We start from the raw sequence: 21,857 nt of genomic DNA, 5'->3' as shown, positions 1-21,857 counted from the left end.
TATAGCCTATCATGTAGCTAGCTTCAACAAGATAAGTATGCAGAGTCTGTCTATGGTGGACAATTGGAACTCAAATTCTCATAATGTATTATCTCTATTTTCTACTCTATTATTAATATAATTTATTTTAATAACAAACCTCACTACAATTTTTTTGTGAAACTATCCATTTCTAAGATTTATTAGACAATATTAGTTAGTGTGTCCTTGCACATAAATATAAATCATTTAAAATTAATTTATCTTATTGAATCAACCTTTCCTTAAATCTCCTTAGAAACCTTCTCCAAACTAGTTTAGTACATTTTTTATGGATCAACAAAGGATCCTTGATAAGCTTAGCTCTCTTAGAATCTCAATTCTTACTTCTCTGGAGTACTTTGGTGCACTTGGCAATCGATGAGTTAAGGAAGGGACACTAAAAAGAGTGAAAGAACGTGACATAGTTGAGAAAATCTAGAGATTAGATTTACTCAAGATTTCAATATTTGAATTACATTAATTTTAGCCATTACTTACATTTACTCGAATGATGAATTTAGGACGTGTGTGAAATCGCTTAAAACAAGAGTCTAAAGGCATCTAGTTTATTCCTTACCTCTGAGTTGTGATGGAAAAACCAACCTGAAGTATGTGGCAAATATAACTGATAAATGAAACTTTACATGTGAAATTAGGCCTTAAAATACCAAGACAGGTATCCATCACTCCAACCTCAGATTGGATACATAATCCCAGGACTGTGACAATAAGCATTGCAAGATGGGCATTAACATTATCGTTTTGTTCCATACGTTTAGTACTAATGCAAAACAAAATCCGAATACTTGGAGCTGATGTTTCGAGCTCTTTTGAATGTGGGAATATGATTTTGATTACTTGCAGGGGGTATTTGACCACCCAAATTCCTCGTTTATTCATTCAGCAACTGCATGGGCTGGGCTTCTGCATTAGACATTCATTCAACATATTAACAAATGATGAGAACATCACCATGTGGGTGGCAGGAAATTGACTAGTAAACATTCATTACCTGGAATTAGTGAGGCCTCAATCGGAGAACTGGTTTTGACAAATGCCATCTTCTTTTGAGCATTGCCCCATTTCCAGAAACTGTCGTATGACTTGTGCATCTTCTCTTAATACAGACTTAGTTAAATGCACTGAAAGGACGCCAAGTGAATCAATGCACAAGTGGAAAAATGCAGAAGTGAATTAATGCACAAGTGAAATTGACTAGTAAACATTCATTACCTGGAATTTGACAAATGCGAGCATTGCCCAATTTCCAGAAACTCTCACAAGACTTCTCCATCGTCTGAATTGGCGGGGAAGAGCAAACTCCTCCTTCTTGCAAGCTTCATTTTCCAATACCAACTATACCATTTAATTTAAAAAAAACATAATTTTTTTTTAATATGAATTATTTTTACACCTTTACCATTCATTTTTCCAGTAGCACCTTTAACAAACACTCGCATTCAGTAATGTTATTGTTTCCATATAACTCTGTGGAGCTATATGACAACTATATTATCATATCTTCGCTCAAAACAAATGCAAATATATATATTCCGTTGGTGTTGGAAGTCATGCTTTTTCAAATGCACATAAAATCATCCTTTTTGAATGCACATAAAATCATTTTTTTTAGAAACGGTTTCTTAGCAGTGGAAGGCGAGGATTCAAAGGCTTTTGCAGCAAGATCGGAGGTTCAGTTGTAGCGGTTTGTGAATTCCAGGGAAGGTTGGGCTTCTGTGCTTCTTGCCGATTCCTCCATCAATTTCAAATTTGTGGTCTTACCGGACAAGTAAATAAATCTCTGTAACGACATCTTCCTTCCACGATTTGGTTCATACACCCACCATCATGCATTGATATTGACATTAAAGGTCAGCGAAGAAGGTGGCCGTTATTATTTGTCATTCTTGTGGAGGGCAAATTGAATTATATTGCTATTGTTGACGCATGAGTTGCAGACCCTAGGCTTCCACGATTTTGTTCACACCACTCTCTTCATGCTTCGATTTCCACTTTGGATAATTCCTAAATTAATAGGAGTAATGGGCGGTCCCTTTGGGACATATTGGAGGGCGGTTTAGTGACCATTTCAATAACTTTGGTGATCCGAACTTCTGCAAGTCTATGTCTTCATACTTCATTAGACTACATCATTTGATGCATCGATTTATGATTGCAAATGGTTCCAAAGGGCAGTGAGGCTTAAGGCGATAATGTTAAGGTCATTAGTTGGAGGTTTGGTGTCAATTTTTAATTATTCTGAAGGAGTCGAAGCTGACTGGTCTGCCCTCCTTGTAATACCACTATTTCATCATTGAATGCTTTTTAATTGATCTATTTCGCCCTAGGTGAAGACGCTGTCATTTGGTTTGGAGATCGGCATTTGGGAGGAGGTTTTCAGACTGTTAGTAGCAGATAACTTTGTCATACTCAGACTTGTTTGTGACAGCAGCAAAGGATGACACCTGCCAATCATCTTGAGGTTCATTGTTAGTAAAAGTTTGCTTGCATTGTCATCGCTACAGTTGGGGTAACATCAAATCAACATAATACAGTGATCGGATAATACAGTGACCGGACATGGCTGATAGAGGACATTTGGGTTCATGGGCGGATGTGGGCTGGGAAGACCCACCTCATGTTCCGTAGTGGGTCTACACGAAAGGCAGATGGAAGGACATGGCGATACAGGTAAATCGGAGCGGAAATAACAAGGTTTTGCAGCCAGCTTCAAAATACTTTCAAGGCTTCTTTGGGAACAGACACAGTGTGGCATGGAGGTAGAATAACAATGGAAGAAGATTTACTCAAGGGCATTTTAATAATGGTGCGAATCATGAGAATTCTGAGAAGCAATTCAAGGGCTTTTCGAGGAAATGGTCTTTGGATTTGGGCAATCAGCAAACGTTTGCTAGGGTTGTTGGCTTGGCAAATAAGGAGATTGCGGCTAGGGTTTCTGTTTCTTCATAGCAGGTGGAAAATAAAGTAAATGTGAACCTCAAGGAAGCTAGTCCAGAAAAGGTAAGTAAGATACCTTCTGATCCTATTTTGCCCGAGGTTTCTTCATCATAGGTTTGGGCTCCTATCCCTTGTATCGATCTTTTAGGTTCCTATGTTGATAAGAAAGCGAATTGTTTGCATACAAATGCTATTTCTAGGGAAATTTGGGGTGATCAAATTAGTTTGTTAAAGCTTTATCATAAATTGCAGAAAAGATGGGGGGATATGCATTATTTTCAATTATTGTCTGCGAATGCTTTTATTATTGTCTTTGATTCTCCTTCTTTCAGAGATGAGGTATTAAGAACTTCGCATCATTGGTTTGGAAAACATTTAATTTCAATTGTGGCTTGGAAACCTTTTTTTGTTCTTTCTTGGTCTAGTTCGAAACTTATTTCTTTCTGGTTTGGTTTACCTAAAATTCCTTTTGAATTTATGGATCCAGATGTTCTTGAGAAAATTGGAAATACTATTGGAACTTTTTTAACATCTAAAATGGACTTTGTGGAGGGGGAGGTTCTGGTAAAAAATTGTGTTCTTATTAACCCTAACAATGTTTGCCCCCGTACTTGTAATATCAAGTCTCATGATGGTATTTGTCACTAGTCAATTGAGAAATTAGATACAGAGCTTTTTAAGTCTCCTTTACTTTTGGATGCTCCTTTACTTATGGATTTTAAGAAAAACCACCAGGTTGTTGACTCTGTCCCTCAATCCCTTAATAAAGATAGTTTGTCGGCGGGACCTTCGATTGAAGGATGTGGAAATGTCGCTTCCCATAAATTGGTAGAAACAGGTCACATTAATCTTGAAAATAATCCATTGTGTTGTAGTTCTGGGAAACCAAATGATCACACTTGGGGTTCGGTCTCACTTTCGTCTTTACTGAAGGCATTTTCTAATAACGGGGGTATAGTGGATGGTAATCCCTCGATGAATGGAGTAGATCACCCATTGATGATAGATTTCCCTAAGATGCCAAATAATCACACAAAGGGTAAGGACGATAATTTGTCTTCATGCACTCAAAAGGAGGTTTTGGATTCTTCAAAGAATGTGAATTTAGATAAAAATGCAGTGGTTGATATGGAAACTATTAAACAGGGACCTGCCATAGGTTTTCCTAATGATGCTTCTTTAGTTCATGAAATTAAGAATTTGGTGTCTAATAATTCCCCTCTGAATGTTGAAATTAATATGGCTAATGAATCTTCCTTAGGGAATAGTAATCCGTCAGAGGTTGTCCTTGTTATTATGCCAGATGAGAATCTGGTTCAGCAAGTACATGATATTTTTAACAATCATGCACATCAAATGGATGAGGGTATTACTGATAGAGTTGTTTGTTCAATTGAAAATGATTTGGGGGGTATAAACTCAACCCTTCCAATTTCTGCATCTGCTAGTCCTTTTGCGGTTTTGGCTAGAACAGAGTTGGGTTTTGAAGATAATCCATTTATCCTGGCTTCTCCAAAATCATGCAAGAGTCTACCAATTGTCCAAACAACTCCATTTTTTTCACCATCGGTGGTTTCTCCTAGGAGAGGTAGGCCTCCAAATAATCTTAAGACTCAAATGGAAATTGATGTTGGAATTCAAAAGACTTTGTCCCTTTCTCCTGCTGGTGGGCAAGGGAGGCATTCGGTCTCTCTCTTGGTAGGCCTAAGAAAACATGCCTAGCTCCTGTAAGTGTAAAAAGAAAGAGGAGTAAAAGATTCGTGACTAGTCCACCTGTGACAAGATCAGGGGCTGTGAAATGTAATTTGCCAGGTTGCTTTGGGGAAAGCAAAAATTCTCCGATTAATGGGGAGAGGGGATCTTCGGCCTTCCCTCGATAACAATGAGAATTATTTCTTGGAATGTTAGGGGCTTAAATGCCCCTAACAAGAGACGCTTAATTAAGTCCCAAATGGACTTAATTAAGTGTGATATTTTTATGTTACAAGAAACAAAGTTGTCAAAGTAGTCTGCTGATTTGGTTTTTTCATCTTGGAGAAGGTGGAATTTTCTTTCTTCTTCGGCTTGTGGTGCTTCAAGAGGTTTGGCACTGCTTTGGAATAATTATAATATTGAGGTATAGTTAGTGGCATCTGCTACAAATTGGATGTTGGCTTTAGTTATAAGCAAGATTTCGAAGGTTAAATGCTGACTTTTTAACATTTATGCTCCATCAAGAATTCAAGGGAAGAGTAAGTTATGGGGTGAATTAAAGAGGATTTCTTCTCCCTTAAAACATGGTTCCTTTATTATCTTCGGGGGTGATTTTACTGCTATCATTGATTTAGATGAGAAAAGAGGAGGTGTTTTCCCTAATAAAAGGATTATGGATCACTTTGGGGATTTCATTTTTGATATGAGCCTTTTTGATTGTAGGTCTCAGAATGGGGTTTTCACATGGACAAACATGAGAAGAGATTTTTCTTAGATTGCTGAGAGATTAGATTGGTTTTTGTTATCTGAGAATTGGATTGATTCAGATTTTGAATTCTTTTCCTCTATTCTACCGGTCTCAGGTTCTGATCATTTTCCAATTTCCCTTTTAGTTATTGAGGATAGGGCTTCTTTTAAGTCTCCATTTAAATTTGAGCCCATGTGGTTCAGGGATTCTTCCTTTTTGCCTCTGCTTATGAAATGGTGGAATTTTGCTCATTTTTGTTCTGGGTCCCGTATGTTTCAGATTGCTAAGAAGTTAAGTTATTTGAAATTGAATATTAGGGAATGGAATATCTCGCATTTTAAGAATATTTTTCAGGAGAAACAAATGATTCAAGATACGATTGAGTGTTTTAATACTCATGTGCTTCAACATGGTATGGTGCCACAAGTTTTTGATGAATTAAAGTCACTAAAATTACAGCTTGAGGAGGTGTTAGCTAGAGAGGAAATCTATTAGAGACATAAATCTAGAGAGTTATGGCTTTCAGATGGTGATAGGAACACAAATTTTTTTCATTCTTCAACTAAGATTAAAAGAGGTAAGAATAGGATATCTTGTATTCAGTGTCAGAATGGAAATTTATTGACAGAGCCAGAGGACATTGCTTCAGAGGCAGTTAGGTTTTTTAAGTCATTATTATCTTCGGAAAATGGAAATCTCAGCAATGATATTATATCTAATATTCCTCCTTTAGTATCTTTGGAAGACAATAAGATGTTGATGTCTCCCTTTTCCTTAGAAGAAGTTAAGAGTGTTGTCTTTGCCATGAATTCGGATAAAGCCTTGGAACCAGATGGTTTTACTCCTTTATTTTTTCAGAAATGTTGGGATTTTGTGGGAAATGATGTTTTATTGGCTCTTGAGGAATCTAGGAGAAATAGGTCCATTTTAAAAGAACTTAATACTACAATGATTGCAATTATTCCTAAAAAAGAGGATACTAAGACTTTTGCTGACTTCCGCCCCATTGCTTTATGTAACACTTTGTATAAGATATTTACGAAGGAAATTTCCCTTAGGTTGGCAAAAATTCTACCTAGGATCATTTCATTGGAGCAAGGTGGTTTTGTTCCCGAAAGGGAGACGACAGAGGGTGCAATTGTAGCACATGAGGTGCTGCATTCTATTTCCACCCAAAGAACCCCGACCATGGTACTTAAACTAGACATGATGAAGGCTTATGATAGAGTAAAGTGGGGGCTTTATGTGTTGTTCTTGAGAAGTTAGGTTTTTCCAAGGCCTGGGTCAAATGGATTCGTGCATGTATTTCTTCTGCAAGATTCTCGGTTTTAATTTAATGGTTCTCCTTGTGGGTTTTTAACTTCCTCTAGGGGTTTGAGACAGGGAGATCCCCTTTCTCCCTTTTTGTTTATTCTCCTATCTGAAACCTTTAGTTGGGTTATTAGGGCTGCTAAAGTGGGGGGGCTTTGGAAAGGTATAAGGATTCAGAATATTCCCCAAAGTATTTCTCATTGTCTCTTTGTAGATGATACTCTATTATTTGGACATGCTTCGTTAGTTGAGGCAAAAGTGATTAAAGGAATAATACAAAATTATGCATCGTTTTCTAGTTAGAAAGTGAATGGTGATAAATCAAAGATTTTTTTCCTTAATACATCACAATTGGTTCAACATAGGTTGCAATCCTTTTGGGGATTTGAGACTGGAAATCTTCCATGTACTTACCTTGGGATTACTTTCTTTGTTAAACAGGATAAGATTGGTTTTTGGGATAAGATTATTTCGGTCATTTCTAAAAGAATTCTCTTATGGAATCATAGATGGTTAACTTTGGTGGGTAAAATTGTTCTCATCAAGTCTGTTTTGAATGTTGTTCCCATATATCTTATGTTTGTTTTGAAGTCTCCAAAAGTAGCCATTGTTAGTTTACAGGATACTCTTAGAGATTTTCTTTGGAACAATAATAAAGATGGCAAGAAGAAACTCCCTTTAGTTGCATGGGATAAGGTATGTTTGCCTAAGGAACTTGGGGGAACAGGAATTCAGAGTCTAGAGAATCAGAATTTAGCCTTAGGTGCTAAGTTGGTTTGGAAATTATATGACAAGCCTAGCTCCTTATGGGCACAAATTATGTTTGCCAAATATTTAAATAATGGGCCGAGAGAGTACATTTTTTAAGTCTCAAATTTGCCTTCGGGTTCTGCTATTTGGAATTTCCTTTGTAAATGTAGATTAGTTATTTTGCCTCATCTCTCATGGATTGTTCATAATGGTAGAAAGGTCAGATTTTGGGATGAAGTATGGAATGGACACACATCTTTGGTGAATATTAGGGATTGGTCTCCTCTGATCACTATTCTTTCCTCCCTTTGGGGTGTTTTTATAGCAGATTATTTTGAAATTGTGACTAGTGGACCCCTTAAGCTAGCTAGATGGAAGTCGATTGATTGCTTAGATGTTGATCAAAGCATGAAATTAGATTTTGAAAATATTTTTGGAGATAGAATTGTATTTCTTTCTGATTCTGAGGATGAACTTATTTGGACAAAGAATATTTCTGGTAAGTACACTATTAAAGATGGTTACAACTCTCTTATGGTTGCTAAAGATTTATCTTCTTGGCCTTATAAGTTGTTTTGGCATTTGACTTGTCTTCCCAAAGCTGGAGCCTTTGCTTGGTTGGCAGTTTAGCACAGAGTCCTTACGGGTATGAGACTAGACAGGCTTGGTATTACTGCTGTTTTCCCTTGTGTCCTTTGTAACAAAAATTTGGAATCTTCTTCACACCCGTTCCTACATTGTGATTATGCTTATGAATGTTGGCAGTGGTTGTTTGAGAAGTTAAATATATCCTTTGTTATTGGTAAGGATCTCATTTCCCATTTTAGATCTTGGCCCTTTATGTTTGCCTCATATTTTTATGCATGCCTTTGGATCATATCTCCATCTATTGTGATTTAGAATATTTGGTTAGAGAGAAACAACAAGATATTTAAAAACACAAGGTCTCCCGTGTCTGAGGTTCTATTAAAAATTGAGTCTTCAATCTTTGAGGTTGATTTGTCATTTATTTATAAGAATTTGGAAAATTTTACTTCTTTTTCGCACTGGGATAGTAGAGTTACTAGAATTTGGAAGTTGCTGTCAATTTTACCCTCTCATGGTTCAATTTTAAAAAAGAATGATACAATAGGTAAGAGATGCTCTGCTAGATGGAAACCTCCTCCGCAGGGGCACTTTAAACTGAATTTTGATGGGGCCTCTTGTGGTAACCCTGGGCCGGCTGGGGTAGGCATGGTAATTTATGATCACAATGCAAATTTTATTCGAGCTAAGTGTCATGCTATTGGTTTTAAAACTAACAATTATGCGGAATTTCATGCTTTGTCTTTTGGATTGGATATGGCAATCTCTTTGGGAATTAAGGACTTAATAATTGAAGGTGATTCTATGGTGATTATTCAGTGTGTTATGAAAAAGAAATCGAATTGTTGGAATTTGCAGTATATACTTGATCCCATTTTACAAAAATTAGAATTGTTTGAAACTTTCTTGGTATCCCATTGTTACAAAGAAGTTAATAAGATTGCAGATTATTTGGGAAATTTAGCCATTGATAGCAATGCTAATCAGCGAGAGGTGGGTTTTGAGGAAATTTCTTCTAGGGTATGGGAAGGTTTATAGCAATAGTCATATGATTTTCTTGAGTAACATTGATGTAAATTTTTATGATGATAATTATTCATGCTTTCCCCTTTCATTTCAAGTATTCATGTTCGTTGTCTGGAGAAGAGTTCGAAGTCATGGTATTTGATATAATAGTGTTTTTCCAAAGGTTTTTTGATACTTTCTTTTTTGGCAGGAAGGTTTTTGGCTCATGGGATTTGGCACAGGGCTTTGAAATTTTTTTTCTTCTTCCATTGATAGCACCTATGGAGTCTACATTTGAAAATTATCCGATGGGTTTTTTTGGCAAATTGTCATATGGGCTCTATGCAAAACTGATATTATATGTGTTGTGACCACATTTTGTATGTGGTTTTGGGCAGGGTGTATAAATTGGTCCGTTAGATACTATAGGTTTATTTTATGAGCTGTGACCGAAGGTTTTCTTCCCAGGGTTCTTTCCTTTGGTATGCTCTTTGAATCCTGTGTAAAAAAAAAAAAATTAATAAAAAAGTTTAGTGGAATAATCCACTTTTATTGAAAAAAAAAAATCATTTTTTAAAATTGCAGGTCATGTTTTTCTTAACCTACTCTTCGTACTGATTATTTGAAATCTGCAGGTCATGTTTTTCTTAACCTACGCTTTGTACTCATTATTTTAAATAGATTTAAAATATTTGAGCCGATAGGTTCTTAGTATGGGGTTTCTTGGCAGGAAAATTGTCATAATAATTTTTCCGGTCATTGTTTCTCATTCACTTGATTTAATGTAATATTTTTTCCGCCCATTGTTTCTAGTTCACTTGTATCTTGGAAAGTGCGAAGGGAAATGTTGTGCGATACATGAAGTTTGATCTCAAAAATATTTGCGAATGGTTTTGTGGAGCAGAGTGTTTCTTGGAGAAGAGTTGATGCTTGTATGGAATGGTAAATGACCGTTGAGCCTTCATTCTTTGTGGGTTTTTTTCCCTCATTTTATCTAGAAAAATATATAATTTTGGCGTTGTTTCTGGGAGGATTTGCCTCATTCATTGACTATTTATATGCATCTAATCGACCCTTTTCTTTTGGGTTTCATCTTTGCAGGTTTGTATGTGAACAAAAGTTGCTGTTTTTGTGAGGAGATTGTGTTTTGAAATTCGTTTTATGCTTTTATAGAGGTCTTTGAATCCATGGAAGCAGAGGACTGAGGAAGGACTAGTCGTGGTGCATCGCTCCAGTCGTGTAGCCAATAACCCTCTTCCAGATTACCGTGATTTTTGTTTGCATTCACATGTCATGATTGTGGTAAGAGTCCTTTTATTACTCGTGGGTTTCAAATCATTTGTAGTGGCTTATATTTTTATTTTTTATTTTTTCAGAAGTAAGAGTAAAGCCATGGGTAGGGTTGGAATGCATTTTTTTAATTTTTAGTTTTCTTTACATTGGCGTGGTTCGTTTTAGTTCTCGGACTGACATCCTACATCTACTTTCTACCAGTCCTTTTTGAAGCTGGCCAATTTTGTCTGCCTTGTCCATAGATTGGCATTCTTCTTTGAGCCCAAGGTTAACATTTTTGAGGTCAAGAAAGACACTGATTTGTCTAAGGTGTACATTGATAGCATTGTGAAAAATATAGAATTGGGAGATGGTGGCGTGGGTCTTAGGCCTAAAGTGGGTTTCACAGTAATGCCTGGGTTTTGAATTGGGAAGACCATTGTTTAGTGCCATTTTTATCTTACAGGTATAAAGTTTACAGATTAGGTCAACAAACCCAATTCGAAACCCAATCAGAAGCTAGAACCAATAAAAACTAACAAACCTCAAAGCCCGCATGAAAGATCAGTCGTACAAATTACAGGAGAAAAATCCAATCAGTCCCCCAAAACATCAGCCAACAATACCCACTCAAATTACAAACCCAATGAAAATGTTGTTCCCTGTCTTCTTTTACCCTATCTTCTTTTGTGCCATGTTGTTTCCCGTCTTCTATTTGTTGTTAAAATAAGGGATTCTAAAATTTTGAGCTTAATTGAGATTTATTCCTCCAGTTTGGAGTTTTGTATTTATTCATTTTTTTTACCTTTTCAACTTTATTCGCTGTAAACAATTTAAAATTGTTTGTTACCTTGTCTCTTCTGTTGTGATCTTGCATGCAGTCTTACTAAAATTGATAGTAGGAAGCTTAGGATTGAATGTGCATGAAAAATGAAAAGAAGCCTCATAATCCAGCATATTAGAAGTTATGTATATACAATTCCATATTAACCATAATTAACAAAGTGATTAATTTCAAATATAGAACCTGCATTAAAGCAAAATGCAGACTTAACTTCCTTTGAATCGAGACATTGATAATTTTGTAAATCTTTCGTATGAAGTTGTCTGACTCTGTCTTATTCTTGAAGTAGTTAGATCTGACCTTGACACGTGTGATAGTTTTTAGGTGATATCTACGTCTCTCTTGACAGTTGATTGTTAGGATGAACATTAATTTTTTTATCAAGTTTTTGGACCCTCTAATTGACATGGTTTTTCTAGATGATCTCACTTTGGCTGTGAATCATCTTATCATTTTTTTGTTAAGTTTCGGTAAATGTAGAACGCATGTTTTTTAATTTATCAATTGACTTGAATCTTTTTCATAGACTATGAACATGAAATTAAAAAGTACCGCAAGTGATCAAGCTCAAGATTATTTGGGTAATTTTTTCTAGATGCATGACATAAATTTAGTATTAGTTTTAGCATATAAATAGAGATTCATACCATTTTACATGTGATTGACCAAAGACGTCAAAACCAAAATTAACAAAGTGATTCATTTAATAAGTTTCATCTTTCAAGCACTTTGGTAACTTGCCTTGCTATATATCATTGCAAGTAGGAAAATGGCACTTCCTGTGTTATTTGTTGTCTTAGATTTAGAAAGAAGTTGCCGAACTCTAACCATCTTTACATTTTGAATTTGGAAATACTCAAAAAGCATATCTATTTCTAGAAATTTTGTTAGAGCATGCACAAGAAATTTATTTTGGTTAAAAATCTTTGTGCTCTCCATGGTTGTGGCCAATCAATTCAACATGAGTGTCAATCTCTTATCATTATGTGAGGATTTTCATTTAGGGAATTTGGCTTTTGCAATGAAAAACATAATTTCTAATTTCTTCAAGTAATCTATTTTACTGTTGGCACATCTGGAAGTTGCATGCAAATCTGCATGCTCTTTTGGATTTTTTATTGCTAGAGCTACAATTTAGCTTTTGGAACCATTCAAGGTGATATATTTTCTATACATCGTCTTATTTTGTGATAATTTGGATCAATGCAAAAATTTAATTGATGAGTTGAATCTTTTTCTTAGATTGTTTACATTTCATTTATAAGGAACACAAGTTATTAATTTTGAGATTACTTTGGTTATTCTTCTTGGCCTATGACAAAAAAGTGGGATTGGTTTTAGTATATACATACAAAAGTATACCGATCTATCAATATGTATATCAGTTCCCCTATTTTCTAAAACTACACTATCTGCAACAAATACTGCAAGTGTTTCACCATTGGGCCCCTTTCCCTACCAAAGATGCTCAATGCTGATTATAACAACTAATAGGCAGAAACCATATAACTTTTGAACATATCTCACCATGTTGGAGGCGTTCTTGCGACGGAATTTTGTAGAAAACTACTTGCAAGAGATATGTTCTTTCTAAGCACGCAGGTATCTCCTTATGATGTCCTACTTTTGACCACATCATCCAAACAATTCACATTCATTTCTCACATGTCTTCAACCATTGCAAATCAGCAAAGGGCTTTAAGTCATTATCAATGAGGTTTTAAACTTCCCTCTATACATAGCCAAACCCCAAGGTGCTTTTCAGACCCCATTCATTTTAAATACAAGTACAGGAAAGGCAAACATGATATCATGAGTATTTTAGTAGAGGACAAATCTACTAGAAGCAAAGGTGTCCAAAGACTAAACTAAATTGATATCCATATAGTACGGGCATCATATCTTATTCCGAAATAGGAATTAGGAATTATCATGTTGGCAAAGATGCAAAGCGCCATAAAAAATTCAAGTAATTAGAAAATAACAGTTGACCACTGAATAGCCCAATTTGATTAGTCACTTATAATCTATGTCTGTGTGTGTGTGTGTGTGTTTGTGTCTTTACTCGTAGCCATATTTACATGCTCATGTTTGTATTGCTGATATGTATTGGTTGAGCTGAAAGTTGTACTGTTCATATTTATTTTTTGTGCCATGCTATTTCCTCTCTTCCTTTGCCCTTTATGCGATATATATTTTATTTGTTGTTTAAAATATAGATTGAGTTAATGTGCCCACTTCGCATAGTGTATCTATCCATTAGGTTGGTTGTGATTGTTTGTGTATATCACATTGTTGATCTTTGCATAGTTCTTAATTATTTGCTCGTAGCCATATTTGCATGAAATTGTTGATCTTGCCACCCAAGTATAGTGGTCTATTTCTTTCAGACACATTAAAGATAGGTTCTATACTATCGTTGACAGCTTATGCTTGTAGAAATATTTGGAACTCAAAGTAGGGCGTTCTATATGTTCTCATAGTTTGTTGTTTCCTTTCAAAATGTTCCTTTGCACTTTGTGCTAATTATTCAACCTCTTCTTTTGCCCATTTTACAGGGTTATAGTAATATTCAACCTAGCTGTCAAATTTATAAATTCTCCATTACTTGGAAAATCTAGATACCTATTTAATGAGCAGGAACAACAAATTCTAGGTTGAGACACGCCTCCCACATCTAAGCATTCCCTTAAATTTGGAATACACTTGCGTGTACAACATGAAACTTCTGATAATATCAACTCGATAAAAGCCTTCAACCCCTTTCAAAATAAATGGACAATAAAAGGGCGTGTCACAAACAAGAGGAAGATGCATTAGTATAGTACTCTAGGCAATTATTTAGCTTTGACATGATAGATGTTGAAGGTACTGAAATTAGAATAACTTGCTTTGGCGATGTAGCAGAGATGCATTATCACTGGGTTGAAGAAGGAGCATATTATTGTGTCTCAAAAGGTTGCGTTAAGGAAGCCAACAAAAAATGGAATAAACTTAACAGTCATCTTGATATTACTTTGGACCACAATTCAATATTGAAGCATTGTGATGTCGTTGCTGATGGTGAACAAAATGCTTCTCGATTCACACCAATCAATGAAATTACATACTGCAACAACAACACTTTAGTAGATGTTATTGGTGTTGTGGTTGGTGTTGGAAAACCCTCAATAATTAGTAGAAAGGATGGAAGCGAAGAAAAAAAGAGGATTGTAAAAATAAATGATATGTCAGCTTTTCATATCGATGTTAACTTATGGGGGGCAACATGGGAAGGGTTAGGTGAAGATTTGAAGAATATGCATGCATGCCAAACAACTATGGTCCTTGTGGTCTCTAATGCTCGTGTTGGTTATTTCAATGAAAAGGTTATCAACACAACTACAACAACCACTCTGAATACTTCTATACCAGAAACATATACACTTATTTCAAGAGGAAACATTCCAATTGACCTTTTGTCATTGTCTTGTATTGCTGGGAAGCTTAACTCGCAGTACAACAAGATGACAATTGCATATGTTTTAGAACGTACGAGTTTTCTCTCTTAAACAGTTGAAACTACCATTAGGGCTCTTGTGAGAATCATAAAAACTGATTCTTTTTTCTATCCAGCCCATCCTTTACAATTTAACGGCAAAGAGTGTAAAAAAAATGCATCCAACAAGATGATAACGTATGGTTTTGTTCTAGATGCAAAACTCATATGCCAGAATGCAATTACAAATACTTATTGCAGATCATGCTTCAAGACCGTAAAAGTTCTCTTTGGGCTACTGCCTTTGATGAAGTTGGGAGAAATCTGCTGCACATATTTGCTAAGGACCTTTACATGTTGCAGTGCGATTTGACTACAGAGAGAAACCCTCAATATATTATCAAGGGTTTACTCTTATCTTCCTTCGCTTTCACACTCTTTGTTACAACAGACATGTACAATTCATAATCTAGGCTCAAAGCGACAATCACCAAAGTAATTAATATTGATTTCCAAGATGAATGTGCTCTTTTGCTTGCAGACATTGCTTAGATGAGTGCAGTTGCAGAAATCAAGACCAGTTAGATAGTAATGCTTTTCATAGGCCTTTTGATCTTCAATGTATACAAAATTGGCTGCTGGTTTTCCCCCATCTTTGATTAATAGAACTAAATTTTTGAAGGTGGTTTATATTGACACTATGTAAACTCATGTTTCCTTGACTGTAGAAAACTTTTGGTTTTTTTATTTCCTTTTGTTCTAAAATACTCAAATAGTTTCTTGTACTTTTCGTTGTTGATGCCTCTTAGAATTCTTGAATTTCTGCACTCAAACCAGTATTTATTTGGTTCTGCCCTGTTCCCATCCATCTAAAATATGTCGACCACAATTTTTCTTCCTTATGCCCTGCTCATTCCTATATTATTGTGCTTTTTTGTGTTGTTATATTCTTGTTGGGCTTCTATGTTTTATAAATATTGTTAATTTGTATATCTATATTTATACTATGCTGTAAAAAAACAAAAAAAAGAGACTATACAGATTGTGCTTGCACCCTTCATCTCCTTTTGGGAAGCTTTAATCAATGTTTTGCCTAAGATTTGACCAGAATGAAGATTTCCCATCTTGATTTTTATGGTGTACTAATAGTTCTTTACGCTCATTTTTCGTATTTCTATAAATATAAAAAAGATTGTACATATCTGTAGCTGAGCCTCTTCATTTCTCCTTTTTTTTTTGTATTTCGATATATCTCCATGACATCCTATCTAATGGTCTATTTCAATATGTATATGTATGCAAAATTTTATCTATGTCGTTGTATACATAATTTTATTTATGTGTATCTCTACACAATACTATTTATCTTTACCCGTGCTTGCATATATACTTATTTGTCTTATAGTAAACTATCAATCTAAACACATATATCCACCTGATGTGTGAGTTTCTACAAAATTTTATGTATATTTGACTATGCATGATTTTGTCTGTCTATCTATACAGAATTTTGCCTATGTCTTTCTTTGAAGTCATATATTCTTATATGTATGCTTTTGTCCTGTTGTGATTGTTTATGTATTTGCAAAAAATCATTATGCATTTGTATGGTTGCATCTTAATAATACTAAAAAAACCATGTTGGCTATTGTCCTCTTTGCTAAGCATGACATTTTCTTTGTTTATATTGATGTATGGAACCACAATTTACTTTATCCATCACAAACATAGGCATCTATACACATGTATCTTCATTTAATACAATGTAACTGTATATATGGATTTGTATATATGTACGTTTCTTTGTTTTTGTGTATTATTGCAAACATATATGCTTCTATAGTATTTGTTGACTAGCCTTACAGAGCAAAAAAGCGAACTACATTTTTCACCTGTTGCTATTGAAAAAATAGGTCACAAATACAAAATTGTTGGCTAGGCTGGTTCTTTAAATTTTATATTCGTCACCTTAACCAAAAGAATACAAAGAAATTAACAACAATGCAATGATGTACCCATATATGTGTGTGTGCGCGCGTGCAAACATACATACATACATACATACATACATACATACACCGGTTGCAGTTCTTCAACATTGTGCATTTGGCTGAGATGCACAATTTTCTTAGGTTGACTGTAATTAAGAAATTCAACATTTTCTCCAATCAGTGGTGGAGGGTGGAGAACCATTGATAGGGAATTGTGGTTCTACCGTTTGGATCTCATTTGTGTAAACATGAAAAATCTATTATAGCTCACATGTGCAACGAATGTATTGGCAATTAACAACAGTATAATGATGTACACATCTATACACACACACACATATATATGTGTGTGTGTGTGTGTGTGTGTGTGTGTGTGTGTGTGTGTATACACACACACACACATATACTATATATATATATACACACACACACACACACACACACATATGTACACACATTTATATGTGTGTGTGTGTGTGTGTGTGTACATACATACATACATACATACACACACACACACACACACACGTGTGTCTGTGTGTCTATGCATAGATACACATACACATATTATGATACAATGCTATACTAATCTTTCTTGTACATTCATCATTGACTTCCAGTTACCTTCAAGAATTTTTATATCTAGTAGATTGTCATCTAATAGCCCTGTATTGCAAGGTTAAATTTTGAACTCCCTTATAATTACTTTATGTTCTTTACTGATATCAATATTTGAATGATTCCAATTTAAAAATTTATAAGTTACATAACCCTTTTTCTTTTAAATTTGTTTTTTATGAATTGTTTTTTTATTGTCTCAGCACGTAGAGATAGCTCAATATATTTTATTTTGGTAATGATTTTTGGGAGTAAAAGATGTTAAAAAATGTGATTACTTGTTAAAATCAATCATGTATACAAAAAATTGCATCTATAGTCAACATCATTTAGCCAAGTGATTATATATATAAAATTTTAGAAATGGATCTTATTAATGAATTATAAATTTATAGATTGATGAATGGCTATAATATGTGTATGCGGGAAAAGTGGTTCGATGAAATGAATGTTACGAATTCAAGACTAGTCCACACACCAATGGGACTCTTGGTGCAAGTTATGGAGCTATATGGAATAGCTCAACTTCCCAAGGGATGTTCCATTGTTCTTTATCTCACAAGACCCCTTAAGCCAATGCCTTTTCTCTCAAATCACTGAGCAATGACTTAGGGATGACAATCATGAGAATGAGGGATGTTTGATCAATCTAACATGAATGCAATCCTAATGTGCATGATATTAACAACAGATGAACTAAACTAGCATGTATATGATGATAAGATGAAAGGATTACTAAAAGAACTCTCCTAATATGATATACTAGCCTAATATGATTATTATGATAAAGAGAAAGACTTCTAAAATGCTTATTATATTATTTATATTCAAAGAGGGATTAAAATGCTTGATAAAAATGAGTATAGATTAGATGCATAAAACTTGGATTGTAGAATGATAGAAGAATGACTCTATTTATAGGGAAAATAGGGCAATGAAGGGTCAAGATTGGATGATCCTATCAAGGGTCAGGATTGAAAGTTATCAATCCATGTTTACAATTCTCACCAATGAAATGGTGATAATTGTCAAGATAAGACTGCTTGAGAGGAGATGCAAGAAGCATTAAATTCTTGAGAAGACCTCATGGTTACCTTAGAAGGTAAGGGTTAAGGTTAGGTTAATATTACCCATTGGATAAAGCTTTTACCCAAAGGATAAACTCTTGTGCAAGGGTTAAAGGGATAGCCAAGGTTAAGGCCATCAATGCCTGATGAGACCCTTGGGTTAGATGAGGGTTGGTTAGGCAAAAATTCTCCAACCATGTAAGAAGGTTGAGTTAACCATTAATGGTTTGGAAGACTTTGGAGGTTAAGTTGTTGAGGACATAAAGCCTTTAATGGTTATTGAAGACTTTAAGGGTTTGAGAAGTGACTTCCCTTTGCTTAGGGATGTGACAATATTTAGTAGATGGGTTAGGCTAATTTAGAAGTGATTAGAAGAATTTAGAAGAGGTTTTTAGAGAAGCAAGTGGGAGATGTAGGAGAATGCAAGTGGATGGAGAGTAATTTTAATTAAAATAAATTGCTTTATTTCAAGAAAATAGATGCAAGTGGGGGGATTTAAATAAATTAGATTTATTTATTTGAAGTGAACAATTTAATTAAAAAGAGTAGAAGGGGGGTTTTAATTAAATAAAGTGATTTATTTAATTAAATGATATGAAAGGCCTAGGTGAATTTAATTAAATAAATTAAATAAATTAAATAGCTTATTTAATCAAATATATGAATGTGAGTGCTTTAATTAAATTAGATTTAATTAAATAGAGGAATGAGAATAAAATGAACATTAAATATTCATTTAGGAAAGTGGTCATTTTTATACGTCTACATTTTGCCCCTCTTTGAAGTGACATGTGTGCACATGTTGATTCAAAGAAAATTGATGTATTGCCAAAATTTGATCGGTGTGATGTCGTGTGTCGAGATGTCGATGTCGTTCCCCAGATTTGATAAATGGTATTGATAATGCCCCCTTGGGAGATGAATCAAAAAAATTAAAATTTGGTTGATTTGATAATTGTTGTAGATTTGATCTCATTTTAAAATTTCGTCTATGTTTAATGAGCACCAATTGATTAATCTCCCAATAATGATGTTTGCTAGGGTTACAAGCGAGAGCATGAGCAAAATACATGCCCCACCTACTAACCCTAATTTTCTTTTACCCTATAAAAAGGTAAAAAGTGATTTCATGTGTATCATTTGTGCCTTTTGACTTTTGGTGAAAGTGACATTTGGAGAGTGACAAAATACCGGTTCCCTATGCTTCACACCGATTCGAGTGCGTTCGTCGATACTAGAGGCCTGCCACGTATGTTCCACCTGTAAATCATCTAAATTTTACCCCTTTTACTTTTTGTTTTGTCAATTTTGATCACGTTTTTGATTTTTGTGTCGGATTCTCACGGTTTAGCACATCGGGTCATTTGCATAGCGCATATGATAAAATAGTTAGCACGTAGGGTTATTGAACTAGGGTAGCATCTAGGTGTCGTCAGATAGCGTGTCGCAGGTTTAGGGTAGCGCATAGGGCTAATAGGGTAGTGCATGTCGGGAATAGGGTAGCGCATAGGGTAGACCTATTGGATACAGATGAAAGGGTAGCACATGCGGGGAACAGGGTAGCGCGTAGGGTAGACCTAGTGCATAGAGTAAATTTGGTAGTGCGTAGCTGAGTTTAGCTAGCTTATAGGTGGCAACTTAGCGCGTGGGGGAGATTTCTTAGCATGTGGCTAGAAAATGTAGCTACAAAGGAGAGAAAAGGTGATGTTGTGGGGAAAAATAGATGAAGGAAGATGAGTTGGGGTGGGTAGGTGCCTACGAATTGTTTCTGGATGTGTGTTTTAGCCAATTTTGTGCCTGCTGTGCTGATTCGTGATTGTTTGATAGATTTTTGAAATTGCTTTTGCTGTTGAAGTTACAAGATGATTGATTGAATGATGATCCTGATTTTCTATTGATTTGGATCTTTGATTTTTGTTGTTAATGTGATGTCCGATATGAGTTCCGATCTATGATTTCCGATATGGTTCGTGATATGAGTTGTGCGATATGGATTTTTGAGTTGTTTCTTGATATTGAATTGATTTCTCGATATGGATTTGATACTCAATATGAAACTTGATTTGATATGGATTTATTGATGTTATGATTTCGATATGGATTTGATTTTTGATATGAAACTTGATTTGAGATGGACTTGTTTCAAGTTGATATGGAATTTTGATTGGATTTCTCGATATGGATTTGATTGTCGATATGAAACTTGATTTGATATGGATTTGTTTCAAGTTGATATGGAATTTTGATTGGATATGGGTTTGATTTTTGATATGAAACTTGATTTGATATGGATGTATTTTTTAAGTTGATATGGAATTTTGATTTGATTTCTCGATATGGATTTGATATGGGAACTGATATTTGGACATGTTTTGCATGTTACAGGAATGACTTGGTGTTCTGCAGTCGTGAGAGCGATTTCCAAGGCCATGGTCTCTGATTCTGCGATTGATGCAACCAAATAGGGATATTATTGAGAGATGTGGGTTGTCCTCTTTGTTGGACATGCCTCGGTATATCATTAATCGGGGTTTGTTGACAACGTTGGCAGAGAGGTGGCACAGTGACACCAACACCTTTCACTTAGCCGCTGGTGAGATTACAGTCACTCTAGAGGACTGTTATTAGATTCTATGGATTCCTGTGGTAGGGGCTCTATTGCCTTATGAGAAGACCGAGGAGGATGGGACAAAGGTGGTTTGCCGGATTTTCCATGATGTTCAGATTTGTGGATATGAGATCCCTTGGCAGGAGTTCATAGATTTTAATTATGCCCCATTACCATCAATACTGACAGGTTTTGTAGGCAACTTCTTGTGTCTCGACCATAGGTCGAAGGGACTGGCAGTTGGATGGGGATTGGTTCTTGAGGATATGGTGACATAGGGTCGCAAGTTTTCTTGGGGGTCTTGCATGTTGGCCCATCTATAGAGAGATCTGCACTAGGTGGTGTATTTAGGATACAACAATTTATCAGCTAGGGTCACATTATTATAGGTGTGGGCTTGGGAGCACATTCCCACATTGAGGCCACTTGCAGACAGGGATAGGCTAATTGGTCGGGCTTATGTATATGGATACATGGGGATAGTTGTCCAGTGTAAGCTGGGCAAGCTAGAGCATTGGAGGAGGGTGCTGGATGACATTAATACGGCCATCTGGAGACCATATATTGAGTGTGAGGTGTTACGAGGCCTTCTCGATGTGATCCACTTGGAGATCTAGGAGCTATGACATCTGCTGCAAGACCATCAACTTCAGGAGATAGTCATACCTGAGATACTTGTCTCTATTATATTTTGATCATTGTGTTGTATTTCAACAGACATGACATCTTTTGTATATGTTGACTATTTTTGAGATATATATACGACACCGATTTTCTGATCCACATGTGATATGTTTTTATGGATGATGATTATGCATTGATGTGAGGGTTTTATGATGATGATGTAATGCTTAGATAAATGCTTTTGATTTGATATTGATTGATATGATTGTATGATTGTATGATATG

At 35.4% G+C, this 21,857-nt stretch overlaps 1 protein-coding gene across 1 annotated transcript; it reads left to right on the top strand.

Annotated features, from left to right (window-relative positions):
* Window positions 1-14,038: 14,038 nt before the first annotated feature.
* Window positions 14,039-14,737, top strand: LOC131876649 (replication protein A 70 kDa DNA-binding subunit A-like). Its single transcript, XM_059222091.1, has one exon. The coding sequence runs from the start codon at window positions 14,039-14,041 to the stop codon at window positions 14,735-14,737; it is 699 nt and encodes a 232-aa protein (XP_059078074.1).
* Window positions 14,738-21,857: the final 7,120 nt, after the last annotated feature.

This window comes from Cryptomeria japonica, chromosome 6 (assembly GCF_030272615.1).
Source record: "Cryptomeria japonica chromosome 6, Sugi_1.0, whole genome shotgun sequence".
NCBI classification, from domain to species: Eukaryota; Viridiplantae; Streptophyta; class Pinopsida; order Cupressales; family Cupressaceae; genus Cryptomeria; species Cryptomeria japonica.
The sequence above is the reverse complement of the archived record's forward strand: the minus strand, read 5'-3'. Positions and strand labels throughout refer to the sequence as shown.

Coding starts and splice junctions, on each gene's coding strand:
- LOC131876649 (XM_059222091.1), top strand. CDS start 14,039: ATGATAGATGTTGAAGGTACTGAAATTAGAATAACTTGCTTTGGCGAT.